This window comes from Sarcophilus harrisii, chromosome 2, assembly GCF_902635505.1.
Source record: "Sarcophilus harrisii chromosome 2, mSarHar1.11, whole genome shotgun sequence".
In the NCBI taxonomy this organism is placed as follows: Eukaryota; Metazoa; Chordata; class Mammalia; order Dasyuromorphia; family Dasyuridae; genus Sarcophilus; species Sarcophilus harrisii.
This window is the reverse complement of record NC_045427.1, coordinates 113519558-113544972: the sequence shown is the minus strand read 5'-3', so window position 1 is coordinate 113544972 and position 25415 is coordinate 113519558. Positions and strand designations below refer to the sequence as shown.

Sequence of the window (25415 nt, the reverse complement as noted above, 5' to 3'; positions counted from 1 at the left end):
AACATCTGTTACAGCAAGTTGTTCCATGTCAGGCCAGTCACACAGACAGATGTTTATAGAGCTGATTCCAAAGAGATTCCAAGGATATTCCAGGTAATATGTGGCCTTTTTTACCCTTTCCTCTTTGAAATATAACATGCAAGATGCTTGTGATCAAACTTTTTCACTGTCATTGCTTTTCCTGCTTCCTACTTAGTTTGTGAGCCATCTTTAGAGATGTTCTTAGGTCCTTCACACATAATAGAATCTGTTAATCACTGACAACAAATTTTAAAACTGTTTTATCTTTTTCATTCCTAATGAGAGTTTGGAATTTTAAGACATACTATTTTTTGTAAAGGAACTTAGCGTTGTTTTTATCTCTTTTAATAACATAGCGGGACAGCTAGATGGCTCAGTGTATAGAGCATCGGCCTTGGAGTTTGAAGGCTCCGAGTTCAAATCCATCCTCAGATATGTAATACTTCCTAGCTGTCTTACCCCTGAGCAAGCCACTTAATCCCAATTGCTTCCTCTCTCCAAACCCTCATGTTGAATATTACCTATTCAACTGTTAGTTTTTTGTTATTTTTCTTAGTTTCTCATTGGATTTATTTTTACCTAAACCCAAGTAGGAACATAATTATGTTAACTTTTAAGAATGAAACAAGTAGCATCAGTAAATGTTTTGTTAATTGATCATTTCCCCAAAACTTATAGTATACACTTATCTTCTAGTGAAATTTCTAAAGAATAGGTGTTTTTTGTTTGTTTTGTTTTGTTTTTTAACTCCAAAAGGAAAGACAAGGGGGAAATTGGGAGCTTCTAAAGTAAAAATACTTTAATTTTCTTTTATTGAGGTTTGAACAGGTTAAAGATTGATTTAAAAAAAAATCTAATAATTTTCCCTCCTCCTGAGTAACATTTACCATGATATGACAAAATTACATGTTTTGACTTCAAATTGTAATCTTATTCCATACTTTATATCGATATAATTTTTTACTTGGCCTGTCTAAATGTAACTTTTTTTATTAAATGTGTAGATTTTATCTGGAAATGACATGTGGTTCTCTCTCTTGACATATCTGACATATCTAGATTCTGTATGCTAATGAAGGGGAAAGCAAAAAAGAACAAGAATTTCCCGTGGAACCAGTTGGGGAGAAGTCAAACTGCATCTGTCACAAAGGACATGAATTTATTCCCACTCTTTATCATTTCCCAACTAACTGTGAAGCCTGTATGAAGCCACTTTGGCACATGTTTAAACCTCCACCTGCTCTTGAATGCCGCCGCTGCCATATCAAATGCCATAAAGACCACATGGACAAAAAGGAGGAAATCATAGCACCTTGCAAAGGTAAATAATGAAATTATATATACTTGTACTAGCTATCTCTAAGAAACAAATTGTTTTCTACAGAAACTTATCTCTTCAACAGTTTTTTGTTTTGTTTTTGCTGAGACAATTGGGGTTAAATGACTTGCCCAGGGTCACACAGCCAGAAAGTGTTAGGTGTCTGAGGACAGATTTGAACTCGGGTCCTCCTGACTTCAGGGCTGGTGCTCTATCCGCTGTGTCACCTAGCTGCTCCCATCAATAGATTTTTTTAAAGAGAATGTGGAGAAACATAAGCATCCATTTACTCTATTATAGTGAATATTTACTATCTTTAGAGTGGTATTTTAGGTTTTAAAGGAGATACAGTTAAAAATAATCTCTCATAGAGCTTAGATAATAGTGAGGGGATTAGACTTTCAAAATAACAGTACTATACAATATTGCATCCTAAGTGAATTAAAGAGGTACAAAATAGTGTTATGTGATACGACACCCCAGCCCCAAGTGAAGGCTATTGCTTCACTAAGTGGATTAGACAGCTACAAAATAGTGTTATATGATCCATTAACCTCTCCCAATTCCCCCTTCCCTCCATCCCATGAGTGAAAGCTATTGCTGCCCACAGAATTGGGGAAGGCGTCTCAAAGGAAAGGACGTATAGGCTTACAGTTAAATTGTAAAGGATGATTAAAAATTAAACAGGAAGAAGTTTTCCAGAGATAGACACCAGCATAAACAAAGTCATTCATAAAGACTAGAGATCATAGTGCATTTAAGGAGAGGGGAATGCAGAAAATAGTTCAGTTTGTTTAGAGCATAAAGAGACTGGGAGTGGGGCTGCAGTTATAGGGGAGAATAGGAAAAGGAGGCTAAGTGATGAAAAGGTTTTGTACTACATATCATGTATAGGGCTTTAAATACCAAGGAAAGGAACTTCAACTATGTCTATCAGTTAAAAAAAAAAAATAATGATTTTTTAATTAATGGAATAAAATGATCAGATTTATGCATAAAAAACCCTTTCATGGCAGGAATATGAAAGATATTTTAAGAAGGAGAGAGTAGAGAACCACCTATTAGATTATTAGAGTGAATCTATGTGGGAAAGGCATGTACTGATCATGATTAAAAATGATGTTATTGTTTGAAATATTTCATTTCAGTATACTATGACATTTCATCGGCAAAGAATCTGCTGTTATTAGCTAATTCTACAGAGGACCAGCAGAAGTGGGTTAGTCGGTTAATAAAAAAGATACCTAAGAAACCCCCAGCACCAGATCCTTTTGCTCGATCATCTCCTAGAACTTCTATGAAGGTACAGCCTAACCAATCTATAAGACGGCCAAGTCGACAGCTTCCTCCAAGCAAACCAAGGTAAATTTAAAAAATAATCTATAACATCCAAACTAATTTTCTCAAATGAGTTAATGAAATTTTATGTATTGCCATTATTAAAATTATCCTACCACATCCCTTTTTTCATCTTGTGTTCAGAATTCTAATGAAATCTTAAATTTCAAATATTAGAAATTTGTCAGCTTTACTTTTACAGACATTGACATGTATGAACATGCTATATAAATTTACTTAAATTGCAATCTTAAATATTCAAGTATATTTAAATGTGAAAAGAAACAGGGTTTTTTGGGCAAGTCTTATAATTTGATGGTAAAACTGTTGCAGAAAATTTATATAACTTTAGACTTTTTAGAAAGACAGATCCATTTAATAAATCAGTGAGGTATTGATGAATTTAGATGATTGGTATTTTGTGAGCTTTAAATAATATTTTAAGAGATTTATGAGATTAATAATAATATTATTAACATTATAATATTATTATTCATTAATATTATTAATAATAATATTTATAAATCTCATCTGTTATCACTAAGCTAGAGTGTTCTTCTTACATCTTAAAGGAACCAGTTTATCAAATTGGTATCAAGCTCAAATACAGATTATACTAAAGAGTTCCTAATTTAAATATAATAGAACATTATACATGAATTAATATGCTGAGGTTGCCAAATAAACAATGGTACACAAGAAAAGCCATGTAATTTTTGAGGACAGTTCTATCTCAACAAAGATTCCAGTGGCAGTAGCATTGAGAACTGATCATCATGTCAACACGAACTATGCTTTTTTCCCTTCTTGTAGGTGTGAATGACTTAAAGGAAGAAAAAAGCTACAAAAGCTATATACTCTTTAAAATTTTTGTTAATTTTTTTTTTTTTAGTTCTGGCCCTCCCCTTCGAATTATTCTTCATTGATTTTTTTTGTACATTTTGTCATAACAGTAAGTAATAGGGATTTTTTTATACAGTGTTGCATGTAGATAAAAACTAACCATCAAAACTCACTCATAAAATTAATAGATAACTGATGAAAACTTCTTAAAATAAAAAAAGATGTTTCATTTAAAATTCTTCAGATCTTTAAAAAATTACTTTGTATTTTAAGGAACTTATGTACTATCATTTTTATTCTTTGTAAGATCTGAGTCTCACTTTAATTCACAATTCCATGTGTAGGTAATCTCACGTAATATCCAAGTATAAGGTACTCATTTATTAGAGAATTAACTTCAATTGAAACATAGATGAAGATAATGTGGAGACAGCAGAGTACTTTTTGCAAAGCCTTTGAGAGTTTTGAGCTTTAGGAAGTTGGTTTTTTGTTACCTTTTTTTGTATGGTCCTAGCTAGGTAGCCTAGCTAAAGGTGAATGCCCATCACTTAGTAGGTTTACCAGTTGATGATTATTACTTTGACCATGGCATGCCATGAAATGCAGAAAAAAACCATAATCATCAGTAATATAAATATACTCTTCCCTCCCACACCCCTACTTCTGTAGAAAAGTGGGGAGCTAAGAATAATTTAATATAACATCTATAAATATCAGCTTAGCTATTGATTCTCCTAAATGTAAAGTCCTTATCCAATGACCATTTTGTACTGATGGAGAAACTGAATTATAACAGTATTTACACCTACTTAATAAATAATAAGGGAATTGCAGCTAAATGGAATGATGATTCAAAGGTTCCCCCTTCAAGAGAAAAAGCATAATTTTAACGATTTTATATGTCAGAAGTCAACAGGAAATGCCATTTTATAGAAGTCACTTATAATGCAGTATATGTGATAAAAAACAACATGGAAATAATTGCATAAGAAGTTTTATGAAGATTTAAAATAAAGTCCTTTAGTTTAAATCAGTATATACCTTGATATTTAGTAACTTCAGTGCAAAGGTGGAAATAGGTGAGGATTGAAATATGTTCAGAAATATGGTTGGAAAGAAATAATTTTTGTTTGTTCAGTTGCTTTTCAGTCATGTTTAACTCTAGGACCCCTTTCGGGAATTTTTATTGGCTAAGATATTGGAATTGTTTGCCATTTCCTTTTCCAGTATATTCCCATTTTAAAGATGAGTAAATTGAGGCAAATATTGTTAAGTGACTTCTCCAGGATCACATATTAGCTAAGTAGTTGAGGTCATGTTTGAATTAAGTTCTTCCCTGACTCCAGGCCTAACACTGGTGTCACAATCTAAAGACTTGTGATAATGATTTTTTGGGGAAAATAATTAGAGTGGAAGAAAACCAGTGTTAGACACAAGTAACATAAAAATGAAATTGATCATACTTATGCAAAGTGATTATTATATAAGAAATTCTTATTGATGTGAGATTTATGAATCAAGTCTTTATATTTAAATATAGATATATAGTTGGACTATCAACTAATTAGAACATTGATCAAAATTAATACAAAACTAGAAGTATTAATAAAAATGAGAATAAGATATATTAACCCCTCCTCAGTGCAAAAAAAAAAAAAAATGGGAAATGGAACAACATCATTATCGATATTTTATGGTAAATATCACACAAAAGTTAACCATCATAAGTTAGTTGTAATAACAAGAAGAGAGGAAAAATTACCTGAGGCAACAAACTGTTGGCTTACTTATCAAATTAAGAAAGGTGGGATCAAGAAAGAATGGTGCAAGATTATGAATAATATTACCTAATGAAACTGCAATTCAGAGTGGCAGAAATCAGTTTAAAGAAAATTTGGTAGAGATTCAACTAAGCAAAGTATTCTCAAAGACATTTAATTTAAGGGGGAAAAAAACACCATGGAAAATATCAATAGAAATTTTTGTAACAAACTTTTTAATCATCAAGTATAATGAAGTACCACAATCAGATTCTAATATCACATTCCCAGATGTGCTTATATAAGAACTGGAAGTAGCACTAAAGAAAATTAAAATAAAAAAAGCAGTTGTATTAGGCGAGTTATCCACAAAGAGAGGCATGCTATCATTGACATAATTTTGATGGTATTTTATAATCGTCTCAAAATATTTAAAAGCAGGACAAATTCCCTGGGGGGGAACTCACTTCTGACCACCACAGTACAATAAGAAGCCATAAATAACTATAGACCCATACAAAATTGAGAATATGCAACACATCTTAAGGCTGTTCTTGAATTTAAGTATTAAGAAAAACAAGTAGGCCATATCTTTACCATCTTATAGTTGATGGAAAGATGTAGTGACTATAAGAATAAACTACTTATTTTTTGACTATAAAAAGAGCATGTGATTCTTTGGCAGAATTCAAACAGAGTATCTTTATGTAAGGTTCCTTAAAAGATACTTAAGAACAGAGATAATCTTATTCAGCATTCTGAGCATTGATATCTAGCCAAGAGATAAACAGTCTTATGTTCATGAGAAGTGTTCACCATTATTAGGAATGATGTCCAGAGCAAATAGATGCTAAGTTGAAGAGGGATTCCTGTGGATAAAGAAGTTAGGATGTTCCTATTTGTGACTCACATTATACTTATTGATTGCATCAACTTTCAGAACATTGGATAATTCTCTCAAATGAGACTTATAATCATTCTGTAGAGTTTGGCAAATTAATAGCTGGTATTTATATAATTTTCACAGGTTTACATATATTGTGTTATTTGATTTGATTGGTAATGGCTGCTATCTAAAATATCAGTCAGTCAATAAACATTTATTAAGTGCCTATTGGATACCAAAAGAGACAAAACAATCCTTGTCCTGAAGGATATTAAAATCTAATAGATTAGACAATAAGCAATATATATAAACAATAATTAAAAGAAAGAGCACTAGAATCAATAGATATTTTAAAAGCCTTTCTGTAAAAAATGTGATTTTTTGTTGAGACTTCAAGGAACCCAGTAAGCAAATGAGGAGGGAGAACATTTGAATTGAGGAATAGCTAGATAAAATACCCAGAGCCAAGGTGTCTTATTTTTGTAGCAGCCAGGAAGCTAATGTAATTAGATCAAAGAGCATGTGGCAGGAAATAAGGGAGGAAATCAGATTAAAAAGGGTTTTGCATACAGAACAGAGAATTTTGTATTTCATCCTGAAAGCAATAGGGAGCCACTGGAGTTTCTCCAGGTCAGACCGGTTTTTGGTAAAATTCATTTTAATGGTCAAATGGAGGATGGATTAGAGTGGGGAGATTTGAGTAAGTCAGACCTCCCGTCTTCACAGTCTGCCTCCTTCTCCCCTTCTTCCCTCCCCCTCCCCCCAGACTATTATAATAGTTCAGGTGTGAGGTGATAAGGACCAGTGTTAGAGAAGGGGTTGTGTTTGAGAGATGTTGCAAATGTGAAATCTATAGCTCACCTTAGCAACAGATTAGATATCAGAGATTGAGAGAGAGTGAAAAGTTGAAGATGACATCTAGTTTGGAAGTTGAGGGACTAGGAGGATGGTGTTGCATCTATGGTAAGAGAAAAATGAAAGGGAATGAGTTCAATTTTGGATGTGTTAGTTTGAAATAGGCACTAGAGATCCAGTTCAAATTGTTTGAACAGCAGCTGAAGATTAGTGGTCAGCAGAAAGGTTACCCCACGATAGGTTGATTTAAGAATTGTCAACATAAATTTGATAATTAAATGAGGTCACCAAATGAAGCAATAGAGGGAGATTAAAATGATCTGTATGAGGATCCATCAGAGGAGATTGAAAAGGAGCTAGCTATCTGATAGAAGGAAAACCAGGAGAAAATTAAGGCTGAAAATTTAGAAAAAAAGAGAAATCAAAAGTGTCTCACAGGCTACAGAATGAAGATTGAGAAAAGATGATTGCATTTAAAAATTAAGAGGTCAGTAGTAACTTTGGTAGAATGATAAGGTTGGAAGCCAGATTATAAGACTTTAAGAAGAGTGTAGGGAGAGTGTAATTGGCTTTACAGGGAGATCAGAATTGAAGAATCATATGAGGGCTTTTTGAGAATGAGGGAGACATGGGCATGTTTCTAGGCAGTAGGGAGAGGCTGAAAATAAGTAATAGAATGGAGAAAGAGCAGTTTGTTGAAGGAGACAGAATAGCATACAGTGTACAGTTGAATTGAACAAGTCATAGATCTTGTCCATCAGAATATCTGTATCTTGGACAGATACTGTAGATGAATAATGAATTGGGCCCAGAATTGGACATAAGTACTAATTGACTCTTGGAAAGTTGCAAGGTGTTTTTTTGTTGGTTGTTGTTTTTTAGTAACTACATATTTCCACTTATATCCATATTTTAAATTGTGATTGGAAGTGAAATGTTGAAGAAAATGCTTACAAGACAGTATTATATATGATGATTTCATAATGGGGTCATTACAATTTGGAGTATAGCCAAGTGTAAATATGTAAACCTCCTATTGCAGATTGCTTGATTTGGCATTTAAGGACTGGGATTGGTCATTTGATGATATTGATGATGATGGTGATGATGATGACGATGTTTTTGATTTCTGAAGAAATGAATGGGGTAATTCAAATGAGAAATGGATGATTTCCTTTCTACCTAGAGCATGTGGTTTGGATTTGGGCTTTCATGTTGCCTAGGCTTTTTTTCCCCAGCATTTTAAAATATTGTTTAAAAGTTAGTTGTTAAAAGTTAAATTTCAGAAAGTCCAATTGAACTTTTGAAAATCAAATAGTATGTACAGATACATTTTGATAAATTTTTGTATGCTTGGAATGGCACCTTGAAGTAGAATCTCAAAAAAATGATAACAAAAGAAAGTAATTCAGGAATCCTGCCTATTCCAAGTAAGTCACTTTGAAGGGGAAAGTAAAATTGTTTTCTTCTATTTGCTATTGAGTTCATCTGTGAAAATGGCATGTTCTCCCTGTCCCCATTTCTTTAGACTTGCAAAATCGAAACTGCAAGAGCTTTCAATTTCTTGATAATGGTGTGAAATATCCTTTTCTGACTTGGCTTATTTGTAGTGGTGTGAAGTGTTTGCTAGCTTGTTTTCTAATTCTATACTTGGAGAATAATTCGAGCAATAATGCTGATTGTGTTAATAGCTGTCATATAAATGCAAAGTAATTGAAATAATCAGTGATATGTTTGTCTAAGAGAAAATTATTTTATCTTTTCAGCTGCAATCTAGTTTGAAAGAATTAGTGAAATAAAGCCATGTAATTTCAAAATCATACTGGGTAAAATTGGAATATTTTCTTGTTTATTTTGAAGTATATATTTGTTAGTAATATATCTTGGGTTGCCAGAATAGATTTAATTTTGTAAATCCTTGAATTGTTGTTACCATATCAGTCATGACAATGCTCTACTATATAACTTATAATATTAGCATTAAGTGAAATTTATGAAAATTAGTTCCACTAAGGCTTAATAACTATTCCCATTGATAAGAAATATATTTTTTAAAAGAAGCTATGTGTATATATAATATATAGTGATATGTCAGAATGTCTTTTAACTTAGGTAGGCTTGGAAAGAATTTGGAAATAATTATATTTTGACAAAGCAGCTCCTGACAATGACAATCTTTTTTTTCCCCTCCAGCTAACTGCCTTCTGTGAATGCAGTCACTATCCATGGTGATCATTTTCTGCCTGTTATGGACAAGACTGAAATGTCATTTCCCCAAATTTATTAAATGAAAGAAAGAAGCTATATTTTCCTGAGAGATTAAGATATATATATGTATATATATATATATATATATATGTGTGTGTCTGTGTGTCCATTCACACTCACACACACACACACACACACACACGCACACACACATACATGTATGCATATGTATAAATTAGTAGTTTTCCTGGCCCAGGGGTAGAGTGGAGGGGAGTGCTGCAATATAAATCAATAATCTTGGAAAGTTTTTCTCAAATCTTTGAAGGTGTCTGATTAAACCAAGAGTTATTTTTAATAAAGACATTGTAGGAATACCACCCTACTCCAAATCTTGATCTACACAACTTTACTGGATGACACTACATTTTGCAAGAGGACTGAGAAGAGTTGAAATAAAAGCAATTTATCTTTCAGCTTCAGTGGAGAGATTTCACCAGCATATTAAGGTTACCAGAAGAATTGTGGATTGGGAAAATTTTCTACAATAGTGATATAGACTGCATCCTTAAGAAGTGACCATTATACTGCGTGTGTGTGTGTGTGTGTATGTATGTGTGTGTGTGTGTGTGTGTGTGTGTGTGTGTGTATATAGTACTGTAATACTGCAAGAGGATTTTTAAGACTTTCCACTTTATTTTTTATACACATTGATCAGATACCATTACTTATTGCAGTTGCAACTATGCACTTGTATAAAGCCATAATGTTGAAGTTGATATTATCCATTCATATATATCCAAAAAAGCTGCATGTCGGTGTGTTTGAGCAGTTGGTGTAATGAAAACTTTGAAATTAATCATATGAGTTTAATATTGCTTCATGATGGACGACTCTACTTTGCCATTTGAATGCCTTAATTTAAGTCCTTTACTTCCACCTCCCTTTCCCTACTCCTGAGTCTTGGCCCACTCTCTATTTAAAATGATAAAGGAAAAAAAAATGTTTACCAGTTCTTAGAATACAAATTTGCTTTGTGGAAGAAAAATAGAGCACTATTTTTACACATGATAGTTATAGCAATGTCAGCCTATTTTGAATGTATAGTGAATGGGTTTTGGTTTTTTGACAGGAAGGCATTGGTTACCAGAAATAATAACTTATAGTATAAGAACTAACATAACTTCAATGTGTACTGGTAATTTTTCATCCAACCCTTTTTACAAACCTCAGTATTATTCAGTGACTTTGTATTACCCTCATTAAGTGCTATGAAGCTTTGTTTTGCCTTGTTTTGTATCCTGGCTGGTTTTTTTTTGTTTGTTTGTTTTGTTTTGTTTTTGTGGGAAGATGGGGGTGGGTGGGGGTGGGCAGGTCATCTCTGAATATCTTTTACATTTTCACACACAAGTGTTGAAGAATTATCATAAACTTTGAAAAAAACTAAAACATAATGTAGATATATCTTAAATTTTTTTAGTACTGTTCTCAAGGACATGGCTGTATATTATTTTAGTTGTGTGCTAATGAGAATTGATACCCGGGAAGAAGGGGCCTAGAAGAACTAAATTGGATTTCATTTTTTAAATTCAATCTTGTATAAAAATAGTTTTTCTGGGTTTATTCATGTGTTATACGTCACTGTCCCAGAAAATTGCATGTTTATACAACTATAGTATGCTACAATGTTAAAGATATTTAATAGTAAAGAAATTATGTAGCTTCTAACTGATCGGTCTCTCTATAGATATAGATGAATATCTATAGATATAGAGAGAGTGTGTGATAATTAAAATACACCATCTAACATTTCAATGAAGGAAGTAAACATTTCATTGTTCCTTTCTCCGAGACAACATAGAAATGTTTAGAAAATTAGGACCACAATTATAAAACACTATCATGGGAAGCTGAAGTCTTTGGTCATTGATGTATGAAAACTAAATTCTCTCTCTTCCTGCCCCCTTCCTCTCACCTTTAACAAAATTGATTTATTGAATCTGCACTCTTTCATAATTGGCTGTGGACCCTTAAAACTAGAATGTGCATGCCACTTCAGTTGCAAGTATGGTTTGTTGCAATCTAGTTTTAAAGCACAGCATGTTTTTTAAAGTGTGAAAAAATATATAAAATTTATATAGAGTAAATATTTCCATTCATTAGACTTGTTTAAATGAGACTGAATGCATAAATATTTTATATAAAGATTTTGTTACATTGTGGGAAGTTCTATCCTATTATTCTGAATTGGAGAGAATATATAAATATATATATATATATATTTTTAAATAAACTGTTTTAAGGTGAAATAGTTTTAAGTTTACAGATGGTAATTGAAATATTTGAATATAGAAGGCAAAAGTGTGTGTGTTAAAAAGTAAATCTTGGAAGATGTAAATAATCAAGAGTATGAAGAATCATGACATCTCTTCTATATGGGGGTGGGGGGAGCGAGGAAATGTGAAGTTTCTGAAAATTAGATAATTTGCTAAGAAAAAAAATTCTCTCCAATGGAGATTTTCTACATTTCATCTTACTGACATAGTCAAGGTTTATAAGGTTGTTTTCCCATTTCAAATAATGATAATTCTTTTCCTAATTATTATTCCAGCTTCAGATCAGAATTTGACATTTTCTTCTTTGTAACCCTAAATCATGTTCTATGTGTGCATATGCCTATTCAAATGCAATCTTTTCACCTTATGACATTCCTTTGGCATGGACACCTAATTATGCCAATCTCCATTTTCCTACTGTCCTGGCAAGTCCCCAAATTAAGCATTCTATGGATTGTTTAAGTTCAAAAAATAACTGTAATGCCTGGTATATTTCCTTAGGCAAGACCTCTATTATAAACATAAATATTTCCACTGAAGTCAGGAAATGCCAGGTGGGAAAAGGATTATGCCATTATTATGTTTAGCTGTCACATCAGTGATTTTAGTGCAAATTTAAAGTATACTCCAAATAAACATTTCTTTTGTCCATAAGAAAGCAAAAGGGCTTGGAGTCAACTGAATATATAGGCATACCTATATATAAATAAAATAAAATAAAGGGGTAGCCTGTAAAGCTGAGCCATTGTAATCTTCAGTGACTTCAGTGATCCTATACTTAACTTAAAAATCCTTAACATTACATAAAGTGGATAGCCAAATTACATTTTAGTAAATATTGCTGCTGTTAATAAATCTTATGCTATCCTTTGTAAGAAAAAGGAGATAATTATGCCTTGATTTATTAATAATACTTTGCTTAAAGATTAGATTCTACAAAGATTTCTTATATCCAAGGTGCATTAGCCCAATGATAAAAGCAGAGCCAGGCATATTTGAATTTATAAATTGCTCCTTATTCTTATCTTGAATTTTTTGAAAAGTTTTTGGGCCTCCCTAAATCCCCAATTGTTTTGTGAAGATGCAGAAGAATGTTTTATTAAGCACTTTTAAGAAGCACTGAGATGTTATGCCAGGTTTAGTCCTGTCTTCCTTCTGCCCCTCATCCATAAATTTTATTGGGAATGGTTTTGAATGAATTATGAAATATACATATTATATAATAATTACACAAATATTTGATCAGGTACCTTTTTTTTTTCCTTTTAAATATTAAAAAAAAAAAAAAAAAAAAAAAAAGGAGTTATAAGCCCTGGATTTAACTTTTGGAAACTTGTCACATCTTTGTAGCATTGTGATTGTATCCCATGCCTGCATTTGAAAAGAAAATTAAATAAAAGGAATTGAGAAGTATGTATTTTCATACTTTTCCTGCCAAATACAATCCTGGAATGCTTCAGCTTCTTAAAATTTACCACAGGAATTTTCCTTCAGTGAAAGATAGGTGTGGCGGACTTGCTTCTGACTTAGGTAATCAAACTTGGGACTGTGCCTGAGAGTTATGAAAAAATATAAATCAAAATAGTCAAAAGCCCCTCTTCATGACCTAGATTTTTGATGATACTAGAAATATTTCAAAACATGAAATTTATGGAAATGAAACAAACGAGGGGTCCTTAATTTGGTTAAAATGTTTTTTTTTTTTCCTTTAAGTCACAAAAACCAGATACATTTCTATAATGACAAAGACCACAGGTATCAATTTTTTAGTTAACTGTACTTCTTTCCAGTTGTGTGACCACAAGCAAGTCATTTTACCTCTGGACCTTGAGTTCCTCACTTAGGATTCACAGGGTGATTTTGATGAAAATATTTCCTTGCTTTTCAAATCTTAACAGCTTAAAAATTCACCAAGACTTTTTGATGTAGCTTAATGTGTTAGCACTGTCTGTCTTTGGAACTAAAAGCACCTAAGATCTGTCTCTTGACACTTTACCCATGTGAACCTGAGCTTGTTTCCTCAAATATAAAATGAAGGAACTAAAATCTTTTGAAGCTCTAGATATTTAATTCCATATTTTTCAGTGTATTTTTTTTTCTTTCCTGTCCATTTCTGGTAAGTATGTGAAAGTCTAGATAATCTAGTCTGTATTATTTGAATTTTTATAATTGTCAAAAGTTCCTCCTTAACCTAACCCCAGTCCACCATTTTATCGCTCTAGATAACCCTTTATTCTTTCTCCTGGTTAAAGTAACCCTTGACTTGTACTATGGGAATCCATCTAGAAATAATTCACAAATTTACCTCTTTGTGATTACAAAATTATACAATTTGCCTGCATGGGAGAGGTGATTTTTAATACAAATAGTAATAACATTATGATTTAATTAAGGAAAGAATGTTTTATGGAGATATAAAGTATTTTCTCTTCTTTTTGGCCCCACCATGAAAGGACTAACAACTATTTAAGCAGTTTAAAAGCTACCAATCATACAATTGGTCTTTCTGAAGTGCTTCACCATAACTTGGGTTCCCAAAGAATTGCCAACAATATGCAAACTCTGACATGCCCAGCTAAGCTGGAAAGTAGACCACTTGTTTAATTGTTACGAGCTACCCATAGGTAATATAATAGGCATATAATCCACTGAATGATAAAAATGGTAGTATGCTTGCAAATTTTTGATAAGTTATGACCACTTACCAGAAATTCAGTTTTACATGAGCCAATATAAAAAGTATGAATGTTTATTTTACATGCTTTTTAAAAATCAAATTTGCATGCAAACAAGCAGGTTTTTTTAAAGTTATTGTTTCATTCCCATCTATTTAATTATAAAGTCAAAAAAGGGAAAGGTATAATGTATGAGAATTATGCCCAAATGACAGCAGTAGATATAGTAAAAGCTCAAATCATTGAATCAGTCATTAACCCCTTATGATTTAGTATGGTTTGTGTTGTAATGCTGATTCTATCCCCTGGGCCAGTCATTTGTCCTCCTCTGAATCTTCACTTGAACTATGAGATCAACAAATTTCTTACTTTTTAATTGGGCAATGATAAGGTCTCTTTCACTTAAATCTTATGAGCCCATAATTTGTGTTTTCAAAAAACAAAAACTGGTCTTGCCCAGCTACCTTAGTTCCAAAATCCAGTGAAGATAATTGTGTGTTTTTTCAAATAATGGAGGCCTTATGTGAAACCAAGCACCACAATGGCATTGTTGCATGTGTAGTATCTCATCATCCATTAGGAAATGACCAAGACACAGTGAGATTTTTAATGACAATTTGAGCCTAAAGTGGTACAATGGAAAAAAACACTGGCCAAGGTATCAAGTCACTATTTTAAGTCAAGTGACTTTACTCTTCCACCCCCCCTACACACCAATACCTCATTTTCTCTATAAAAAGATTTGGATTAGATGACCAATAAGCTCCCTTCTGGTTATTGAAATTAAATCTCTGAAATACAATTCCAGCTCACCCTGTTCAAAATTTTTCCTCGGGGGAAAATTTACTTCTAGCTCCAAGCTGAAAGTAGAAAAAAAATGTGTTTAGATAGTAAGGTTGCCACACTTAAAATCATCCTGATTTTAAAATCCAAATGACTTCAATCATGCTGGAGAAAATAATTCTCTTTTGCTCCAGTTTGAGTTGTGTTTCATTCTGGAGATGTTCTGTTACTCATGCTTTGTAGTTACTCTTCTATAGCGAAGTATTGTAGTTGTTACCCATATGTTTAGAGCTAGCATGATCAGGAAACGGATAAGAACTGAAATACAAAAATAATGTTAAATGTAAACAACTAAAACACCAAAATGTTAAAATATTATTAGTTCTTTTTTAAAATGGAAGACAAAATCATCCATTATATATACCAAACTGGCACATACCCTGGGGAAATGAAGTCTGCTGTGATGGTTGAGTAATCCCAAAATCAGCCATTATAATTGAAATCTTTACTAAGAGCTTCTAGATAATGACTTGGATATAATTTTCAAAACAAATAAAATCTTGAAAACAAAAATCTTTTTAACTTGAGATTTTGTGGAAGTGTGGAAGCTTGAAGATCTAGTCACTCTGATTTTTTTATTCTTTAGAACATACAGAAGTAGCTTTAAAAGCCACTTCTCAGGTAAAGGCTTTCGAGATAATACTGGAGGGAGCAGTCTTCATCTTAGATCTAAGATGAAGTGACCTCATCTTACATATGAGAAAACAGATTCTTTCCTAGTGCAATAGAACACACATTTTACAAATCCAATGTGAGAAAAGACTGGATAGCCCACCAACCTCTCATTCACTTCTTTCTGCAAAGTATACCCTGGGGAGGAGAAGAATTACGGGTGAGATTCAGAGGATTTAGAGTATATTGCAAGGGGCTGGATGCACACATCTTTTAATACATTAACTGCCCAAAGTTCACAGCAGCTGCTTAAGACCAAGGAAAAGCTGTCCCTCTTTATTCATGAAACAACCCACTCTGGAGTATATAAAAGAGAATGTGTCTTATGAAATAAAAGGTTGAATGTGAATTAGGAAGAGACAAGAAAAGTATGCTTACCCATAAGATCACGTGTGGTCATTAAAGTTGTTATTACTCTTGCTAAAAGTTAAAATAACCAAAATTACTTTCATAGTTTTTTATTGTTATAGTTATTTATAATGTGCAAATTATGTTAATATATGAAGAACAACTATCAATCTGTTTTTCAGTCATAGAATGTTAACTCTGGTAAGGATTCTAGAAATCATGTAACCTGAACTGTTCCCTGCCCTCACCCCTGCCAAATTTTCAGAAACTAAAACTTAAATTGAAATTTTAACAACAGCTGATATTTGACATATCTCAATTGTGAGCTTGCAAAGCTCACAATAGCCTGAAGAGTTCTATTAATTCATTTTACAGATGAAGATATTACAGTTCAAATGCACTAAGTGATTTGCTTAATCACAAAGCTAAAAAGTGTCAGAATGAGATTTTAAATATAGGGTTTCCTGATTCCCAGTCCCACACACATTCCCATGCAAGTTCTTTACTACAAGATGTTCTAAACCAAATTGGAAAGCACCTTTCCTTAAATACTTGGAATGCACGGAATATATGAAATGAGTTCTTCCACTTAATCTTTGAACAGCTAGTAACTTTTGCAATTATATACACTCTTGTACTCTATATTTAATTCTCTGTTGCAATAAATGAAGTTTGGCCCACTGATGGACCATTTCCAGCATCCAAAAGCCACCAGAAGATAGTCACAGGGCACTAGAGTAGCTTACAAAACTATCAACTAAGTTGACAAGAAAGGGGACATCAGTGGAAGCAGTCCTTCCACACTAATGAACTCAGACTCTTTAAATTACATCTCTTCAAAGACATACATGTAGCCTTTTATTCAACCCAGTATCTTAAAAGTTCATTGCACAAGAAAGGCAACTGACAAAATGTTGAATGAAGAATTCAAAACCCAACTTTCCAGGTGGGGTAATTCTCTTCCCCCACCTATAGTGTTTTTACATTCTTGGGAGAATATGAAACCTGCATATAGTGCCAATGAACTGAATAAAGTAACACTAACAAATTATATTTACTTTGCAATAATGATACTGGAAAATTTCTGTTTCTCAATCCTGACGATCATTAAAGAAAACCTTAACCATCACCAGAAAAGTAATAATAAAGTAGCTATGTCTCATCATTTGTACAATGCTTTATGAAGTCCCCCATAATTTAATCCATAGACTAGAACCAGAGAAAGCTAATGCTTTCTCCATGGCTGGCTCATATACAAATCCTAACTTTCATCTCCAATGCAACATCACTTGTTCAACAATTAATAATCGCCCACCAATGAGAAGAAGTCTAAAATGACAAAGAACATTTAACTTGGCATTGGATGGGTCTGGTTTTGAGCCTTGATTCTACTCCTTAACAGTCCTTTAACAGTTTGGCCAAGAAGTCTTAAAATTTCAGCTTCCTGTTCTATAAAACGGGGATGATGTTTGCACAAGAATAAAGTTAGGAAACTACTTTATAAACTTTTTAGGCCCAAGTGAAATGTAAGTTTTCATCATGACATACCTAGCACTGTGCTGCTGACAGTCTTCAAAGAAATTGTAAATGACTTAAATCACAAATTTCCTTAAAGGTAAATGTTCTAGCAGTAATTTCTGGGCATATGTAGCATATGTCATTTTGTAAAACTTTTCAATATTTTAACTGAGTTCAACTTGTAATGAACAAGTAGTACAAGAAATTTATCATTGATAATGAAGCAATAATATAGGATCACAACCTTGAATTAACCCCAAGTTCTATTTACAACTATCTCATAAATCTATCTACCTAATGCAGAGGTAGGGAATTTTTTTTTTCTGCTAAAGACCATTTGGCTAGTTATAACATCATTTGATGCCCATGCAAAAGTATGAACTTAATAGAACTCGGTGGAAAGTTTTACCTTCCCATGGCCTTAGCAAATGTTCCCCATCCCTGCTCTTAAGTGCTCTAAATTATTCAAAGACAAACTAAATTTCATAAAGAAATTTTCATGACATCATTCAGAGAAGCAACAGAAAACAGCTAATATTAGGAAGAATGCTTTTAAGCCATTTCATCATGTCAGAAAAGAGCACAATCTTGTATTTCCCAAATTAATTTGGTCATGGAACGCCTTTGAACCTGTTCTATATAGAAGAAATTAATAAGTGCTGGCCTAAGGTAACAACGTCTGTGGAGAACTAGATAGATAAGTGTTTGGCCTAAAGTTAGGGAGACCTATATTCAAATATGGCTTCATATTTGACATATGACACTAGCTGTATCTTAGCTGAGTCTTCTTGACCTCCTAGCTGGTTGGATCTCTTTATCTTTTATTATTATTATTATTGTTAAAGCTTTTTATTTTCAAGACATGCATGGATAACTTTTCAACATTGACCTTTGCAAAGTCTTGTGTTCCAAATTTCCCCCCTTTCTTCCATCTCCTCCCCTAGATGACAAGTAATCCAATATCTGTTAAATATGTTAAAAATATTAAATCCAATATATATATATATATATATATATATATATATATATATATATATATGTATATATATATGTATATATATATTTATACAATCATCTTGCTGCACAAGAAAAACCAGATCAAAAAGGGAAAAATTCAATACTTCTACAGAAAAAAAAGTTGAGCTGAGGAAATTTTGGAATTAAAGTTAGAAGCCTATTTTCAGAAGTAAAAATCTTCTGAAGGTTTTGTCTTTTTAAGGAAAAAATTACCTTAAATAATTTTTTCATATCGATAGTTAATGGGATAGGTAGATAGAGCACAGGGCTTGGACTCAGGAAGATGTTAAATTCAGTCTCAAACACTAGCAATGTGACCCTTGGCAAATTAGTTAATTCTGTTTGCCTCAGTTTCCTCATCTGTAAAATGACCTAAAGAAGGAAATGGAAGCCACTTTTGTATCTCTATCAAGAAAACCCCAAATGTGATTACAATTAAGTGGACATAACTGAAATGAATGAACAACAACATAGTTGTTTTAGCATTCTAGTTCATTAGGAGAAAGTATTGCTGGTACTGAAATACTGTCTAGTAGAATGTCTATTGCGTGTTGTAAAACACCAAGGTATCTATTTTGGTAAATATTCTTTTAGGCATAAAAGATACATTACATCCTATCAACCTGTATCAACCTATCAATATCTGTATTGATATATGCAGGAACAAATTTTGAGAAAATCAGTATATATATATATTTTTCCTACCTAGGGAGAGTAACCACCATGTCCTCAGCACAAAGCTCCCTTATATCTGGTTTTTATTCTAGTCTGAGTACATGAAGGAGAGGGAGGCTGGAATAATGCTGGATTTTTGAGTCTGAAAGACTCAAATCCCACTTACATCTGTAAGTCTGTATGTCCCTGGACAAGTCATCCCTTCTCAGTATTTCTGATCTACAAAACAGGTAATAATACAACAATTTCCCTGCACTGTTGTGAGGATCTTGCAAATCTTATAGTGATATATCAATATGTATTATACATATTATTATACTCCTAAGACTTTAGCAAACTCAGGAGTACGTCACTCTTCCCGCCCCCACTTTTCCTTACTTGCACAAGTATAGGCAGACATGCTCCAGGTTAGGGCACTCACTGCACCAGAATCCCTTGTCTCCCACAGGTACTGGAGCTGGGCAAACTTGCTGGCAGCACTAATAAAGGTGCACAAATTCTGTTCCAGAGAAAAGGGGAAAGAATCAAAGTCAAGATCTAGATTTGTAAAAACTTAAGATTCTTTTCAAACTGTGTGAGGTCAAAACCTCCATGTTTATATCTACCAAATATTGGGAAATAAAAACTCCTTCAGACAGATTTCTTTGTGTTTTTCTCTCCAGTGCCCAGGAAAAGCCCCCATAGTAGGCATTTAACATATTCTTGGGAATGATTAATTAAAGGGATACCTTTTAAAATTTAGTTACTGAACTATAGAAATTGAGAGGTGGCCAGGGGCAACTCCCAGGTATTCTGGAATCAGGTGAGCTAAGTTCAAAGGTCGGCTCTGTTTCCTGTGTAACTCTGGATAAGTCATTCTATTTACTATTCACTTTTTTAACATGGAAAATTAATGGGAAAAAACCTCTTAATGTTAGAAATGACAAAGAAATAGCCTCAATATTAACTGTACCCTACCCTAGCGCTAAATCCAGTGCTCTTCATCCTCCATCACAATTCCCTTCACTATATAAACAACTTCACTGTATGGAAGCCAATGAGGCCCAGAGTACTGGATTTGCTGTTCACAGGGCTGAACCTAGAATGAAAGAAACCTAGGTCTCATCATCAGGAATAAATCTATATGATAAACATTGTTTAAAATGTGATACTTGTAAGTATTCATCAAGACAGCTAGATATATGCCTAACAAGTGGGCTTTAAAAAAAAAGGCATGAAAACAATACAAGGTATAGTGTTTGTATGCGTGTGTGTAATTATATATATATGTGTGTGTGTATATATATATATGTATATATATATATATATATATATATACACATACACATAAAATACCCCTCTTGCTTAACTGAATATCTTGATTACACTTGACATTATTGTTACATCATAATTTATGCAGTTAATCTTTCATGTTGCTTATATCAAGCATACTGTTGCCATGGTGGCAAAATTATTAATTATAGCACGATAATAAATATCATTGCAAGTTATTATGTGATAATAACATATTAATGCTACCATGCCATTGTAGCATAGAAGTGACTATGGGTTCATAAAGGCCATCATGCCAGCAAAACACAAAGTCTGGCACGTCTTAGTATACAAGGCTTTCAAGTTACAGACTGTGTAAAAACTAGCAGCCTAGTATTATCCCTACTTAGAACTTTCACATCCATTATTTCATAGTAGATGTTCAATAAATGTTGATAATGACAAGGTTTGAGATATACATTTTCAAGGAGAGATGAAAAACTTACCATTGCCAAGTCTATTATCCATTTTTGAAGAGTCAGAAAGTACCATCCACCCAGGAATCTGTCAATGTTAAGTCACACAACAACAAATGATTTATGATAGCATCATATCTACTCAATCAACTATAATTCAATACATACTGCCACTTAAAAGGGAGTAACAATCTACTGCCCAATGGCTGTGTACACAATCTCTGTGAATGTCTTGACAGAGCTCCCTTTTTCTAGACTACCACTTCCCAGTATGTATTCTATTCCCATTAGAATGTCAGGTCCTTGAGTGAATAAACAAATGAGGTGAAAACACATTTATTAAGCACTTAACTATTTTTCAAGCACTGTAGTAAGTATCTGTATTTGCATTCCCAGAGGATCCATTTTCCCTCAAAAACTTTCTTGTATCTACTTTGTATCAGCTCCTGTCCATACCTCTTTATGTACTCTCCCTTAAAAGTATAAGCTCCCTGAATGGGACTATTTTCACTAATTTTGTATCTCTGGGGCTTAAGCACAATGCTTGACATATAAATACTAAATAAAACCCAGATCCTCTTATACAAAAGTTTTGCCTTCCAAATAAATTGTGCATTATGGTTATCTGTTTCTAATACTCTTGTGAAATATAAACTCCATGTGGGGATCAGGAAGGTAGTATGGGGACAGCGGAAAGAGCATCTGCTTTGGTCAAATCCTGCCTCTGATTAATACCACCTGCACACTCTTATTTGACCAAGTAAATGAACCTTCCTGAGACTCATGTTTGTCAACTGGAAAATGGGGAATGACAGTGGACTAATGGTCCCTTTCAGCCCCAGAGTTATAATCCTGTGATCCCCAGTTGGATTATAAATTCCATGTGGAGTGCAAAAATGTTTGTGGAAGCCCTTTTTGTAGCGGCAAAAAACTGGAAACTGAGTAGATGCCCATCAATTGGAGAATGGCTGAATAAATTGTGGTATATGAATGTTATGGAATATTATTGTTCGGTAAGAAATGATTTCAGAGAGACCTGGAGAGACTTACATGAACTGAAACTAAGTGAAATGAACAGAACCAGATCATTGTACATGGCAACAACAAAATTATACAATGATCAATTCTGATAGACGTGGCTCTCTTCAACAATGAGATGATTCAAACCAATTCCAATTGTTCAGTAATGAAGAGCTACACTCAGAGAGAGAACTATGGAAAACAAGTGTGGACCACAACATAGAATTTCCACTCTTTATGTTATTGTTTGCTTGTGTTTTTGTTTTCCTTCTCAGGTTCTTTTTTTCTTTCTTTCTAGATCTGATTTTTCTTGTGCAACAATATTACTGTATAAATATGTATACATATTATTTAACAGAGTACTGGATTTGCTGTGTTTGGACACCCTGCCATCTAGGGGAGGGGGATGGAGGGAAGGAGGGGAAAATTTGAAACAGAAGGTTTTGCAAAGGTCAATGTTGAAAAATTACCCATGCCTATGTTTTTGTAAATAAAAAGCCATAATAATAATAATAATAATAAATTCCATGTGGGAAAGCAAAATAACCTCATAGAATAGAAAGAGTGCTAGCTTATTCTCCAGTAAGATAAATGATCAAAGGATATGACAAAGTTCACAAACATAGCAGCCACATGAAAAAATGTTTCAAAAGCACAAACAATAAAAGAAATAAGAAAACCTTAACAACTTGGAGGTTTTATATCACATTCAGATAACTGGCAAAAATAACAAGAGAGAGATAATTGATGCAGGAGGATTGTGGAAATGCACTGTTGGTGGAGCTGTGAGTTTGTACAGCTATTCTGGCAATTTCTTAACTATGCAAGAGATTCCACTGTTAGGCATTTAGTCCATGGAAGTCAAATAACAAAAAGGTCCCATATAACACTGAAATGTTCATTACAGTTCTTTTTTTGTAGTAGGAAAGGAAAGGCAAAGTAGATTTCAAGTTTATTACTGTGCTATAAGAAACATTGTTATGTTGTTATAATAATGCAAGCAGAAAGACTTACATGAACTAATATAGAGAATAAGCAGAACTAAGAGAACATTTTTTCAAGACTAGGTCATCCCTATCTTGCTCAGATTGGAAGTTTAGCAGCCACTCAGACTCAATTCCACTGCTGGTCAATATTAAGGTCTAATAGCTTATGTTTGAATAGTATCTAATATATGGGCACTACACTAAGTGCTTTGCAAATATTATCTCATTTGACCCTCACAATAACCCTAGGAGAGATGCATTATTATCCCCATTTTGCAGATGAGAAAACTGAGGCAACCAGGTTAAGTGACTTTTCTATAGTCATATAGCTAGGAAATATATGATACTTTAAACTCAGGTCTTCCTGACTCCAGACCAGCACTCGATGCTATCTAACTGCCCTTAGGCACAGAAAAAAATGACTTGATCCATTTTCCTGAGCTGCTTTGCCCCTCTTATCTTGGTGGCCCTCCCCAGAAGCATTTGCTACACTGGGGCCAAACCTCATATGGACACCCTGCTACAAATCAGAAACACAGAACTCAAAGGATTCCTCTAACCCTACACCTTTTCCCAAAAGCAAGGATTGGAGTAAGATGTGCCTCACAGCAACTATCAGGAAAAATAACGTACACTCTAACTACAAAAATATGGATGTAAATATCACCAAAACAATTGAAACTAAATCCTGTGAAATTATAAGGGCAAACTTGGCCTAAGAGGAGCGAAATTAGAAGACTCTTTCCCTCCCATTTGTGGAAGTCTTGGTCTGTAGGCATGAAGGGCTGCATAAGATCTGACTTTTTTGATGTTGTTTTTTCTGTCTTGCTCTTAAACTTTTTATCATAAGGGATGTTTCTCTGGGAGGGGCAGTGGGAAAGATACAGTAGGAAACATGCTATCATTATTTATGTCCTCAACCATTTAGAGAACCAACTCTAGAGTCTGAGAACCTGGATTTAAAATCTACCTTTGATGTTGACTAGTGAAACCTTGGGGAGACTGACAATCACTTTTCCTTATTATTCAAATGACAGAGTTGGGCTATATGGCTTCTGAGGTTTCTTCTAGCCCTAAATCTGTAATTTGATAATAATATTTTAGCTACACTTTGCACCCTTTCCTACTACCAGGGCAGGTGCTTAATGTTTTGGAATGAATCAGTAAAACAATTTGACAAATAAAATGCCTACTACTACTCCTCTCCTTATGGACAAGGAACTACATTTTGGTGCCCCGACAGGGAGTAATTTGTTTAGGCTGCACAGTTAGTAACCATCCCAATCAATGTAAAAAAAAAAAAAAAAATAGCTGTGTTCAGTAAATCTTCTGGTAGGATTCTTTTTGGGGTGGGGTGGGTGGAGGCCCAAGGCAATTGGGGGTAAGATGTGCCCCACAGCAACTATCAGGAAAAATAATGTCCAGGGTCACACAGTTAATAAGTTAGAAAGTGCAATGTGTCTGAGGTTGCCTCTGAACTCAGGTTCTCTTGACTTCAGAGTCAGTGCTCTATCAACTGCATCTTCTAGTTACCCCTCATGTTTAGTAAATCTTGATGAATATGGAAACACTTTAATTTACCCTCCCACTGGCTCCCACATATAAATGGGGTACTTTGTGGGATACTGAAGGACCTACTTTGGGTGTTCAAAGTAAGATCTAGGTAGCCCACCCACTCCCCAAAGTGGCATAAATGTCCAAACATCATATCTGAGAGTGCTGTGAATAGACATATTCTCAAGTTGTAATAATGGTAGATCCCAATATTAGAAAGCCAGGAGCTTTGGATCCTACTCCCTTCTGATATTACTGTCCTATTTTTTTTTTTTTTTTGGTCAAAATTCCTGGAGGGGAATGCTGCTGGCTGTGGGCACTTGCAGGAGGGTAAAGTCTTGGTTTGGGCTTCCTGGACAGAAAGGAGAGCTGAAGAGAAGCTTGAAGCACCCATCTCCCCATCCCATGATTAGAAGTACTTACATTAATACCTCTTATTTTAAAAAAATGAACCTGCAAAGAAGAAAAAATCCCATCACTGAAACATATGGGAATAGGGAAGACCAAGGTTCATGTTCAGAGGAAATTTTAGTTTAAAAATAAAAAAAAATTCTACCCCAAAGAGTGACATGAAATGTCTCCTTACCCAGAAAGAATTTATAGAAGAATTCAAGAATTTAAAAAATCAAATGAGAGGAAAAACCTTTAAAAAAATAAAAACCACTCAAGAAAAACAAGAAGATAATGAAAAAAAAAGAGTTAACCAACCAGAAAAGGAGGTACATACAGGGTCCCAAAGATGAAAATAATTTTCAATTCTAATGGAAGTGGCCATCTTCAACAATGAGAGGATCCAAATCAGTTCCAATTGATCTGTA

The 25415-nt window shown here is 33.7% G+C and overlaps 2 protein-coding genes across 4 annotated transcripts in view; one reads left to right on the top strand and one right to left on the bottom strand.

The window, feature by feature from the left end:
• The window catches only part of ROCK2 (Rho associated coiled-coil containing protein kinase 2), a 125304-nt gene extending 115951 nt beyond the window's left edge, over positions 1-9353 (top strand). For both annotated transcript variants that reach the window (XM_012540157.3, XM_012540158.3), the window contains exons 29-32: positions 15-93; positions 1081-1342; positions 2488-2701; positions 9215-9353. In XM_012540157.3, coding sequence (XP_012395611.1) covers positions 15-93; positions 1081-1342; positions 2488-2701; positions 9215-9218 — 559 coding nt within the window. In that variant the 3' untranslated portion in view covers positions 9219-9353. The remainder of the gene's footprint in view (positions 1-14; positions 94-1080; positions 1343-2487; positions 2702-9214) is intronic.
• Positions 9354-13241: 3888 nt separating this feature from the next.
• Positions 13242-25415, bottom strand: part of SLC66A3 (solute carrier family 66 member 3) — a 37373-nt gene continuing 25199 nt past the window's right edge. The window contains exons 4-7 of one of the 2 annotated variants that reach the window (XM_031950603.1): positions 21068-21125; positions 19689-19809; positions 16131-16172; positions 13242-15338 (exon numbers count right to left, since the gene is read on the bottom strand). In XM_031950603.1, the coding sequence (XP_031806463.1) occupies positions 15247-15338; positions 16131-16172; positions 19689-19809; positions 21068-21125 (313 nt within the window). In that variant the 3' untranslated portion in view covers positions 13242-15246. Of the gene's footprint in view, positions 15339-16130; positions 16173-19688; positions 19810-20230; positions 20389-21067; positions 21126-25415 lie in introns of those variants that run through there. The other variant, XM_031950604.1, reaches the window with a different exon arrangement.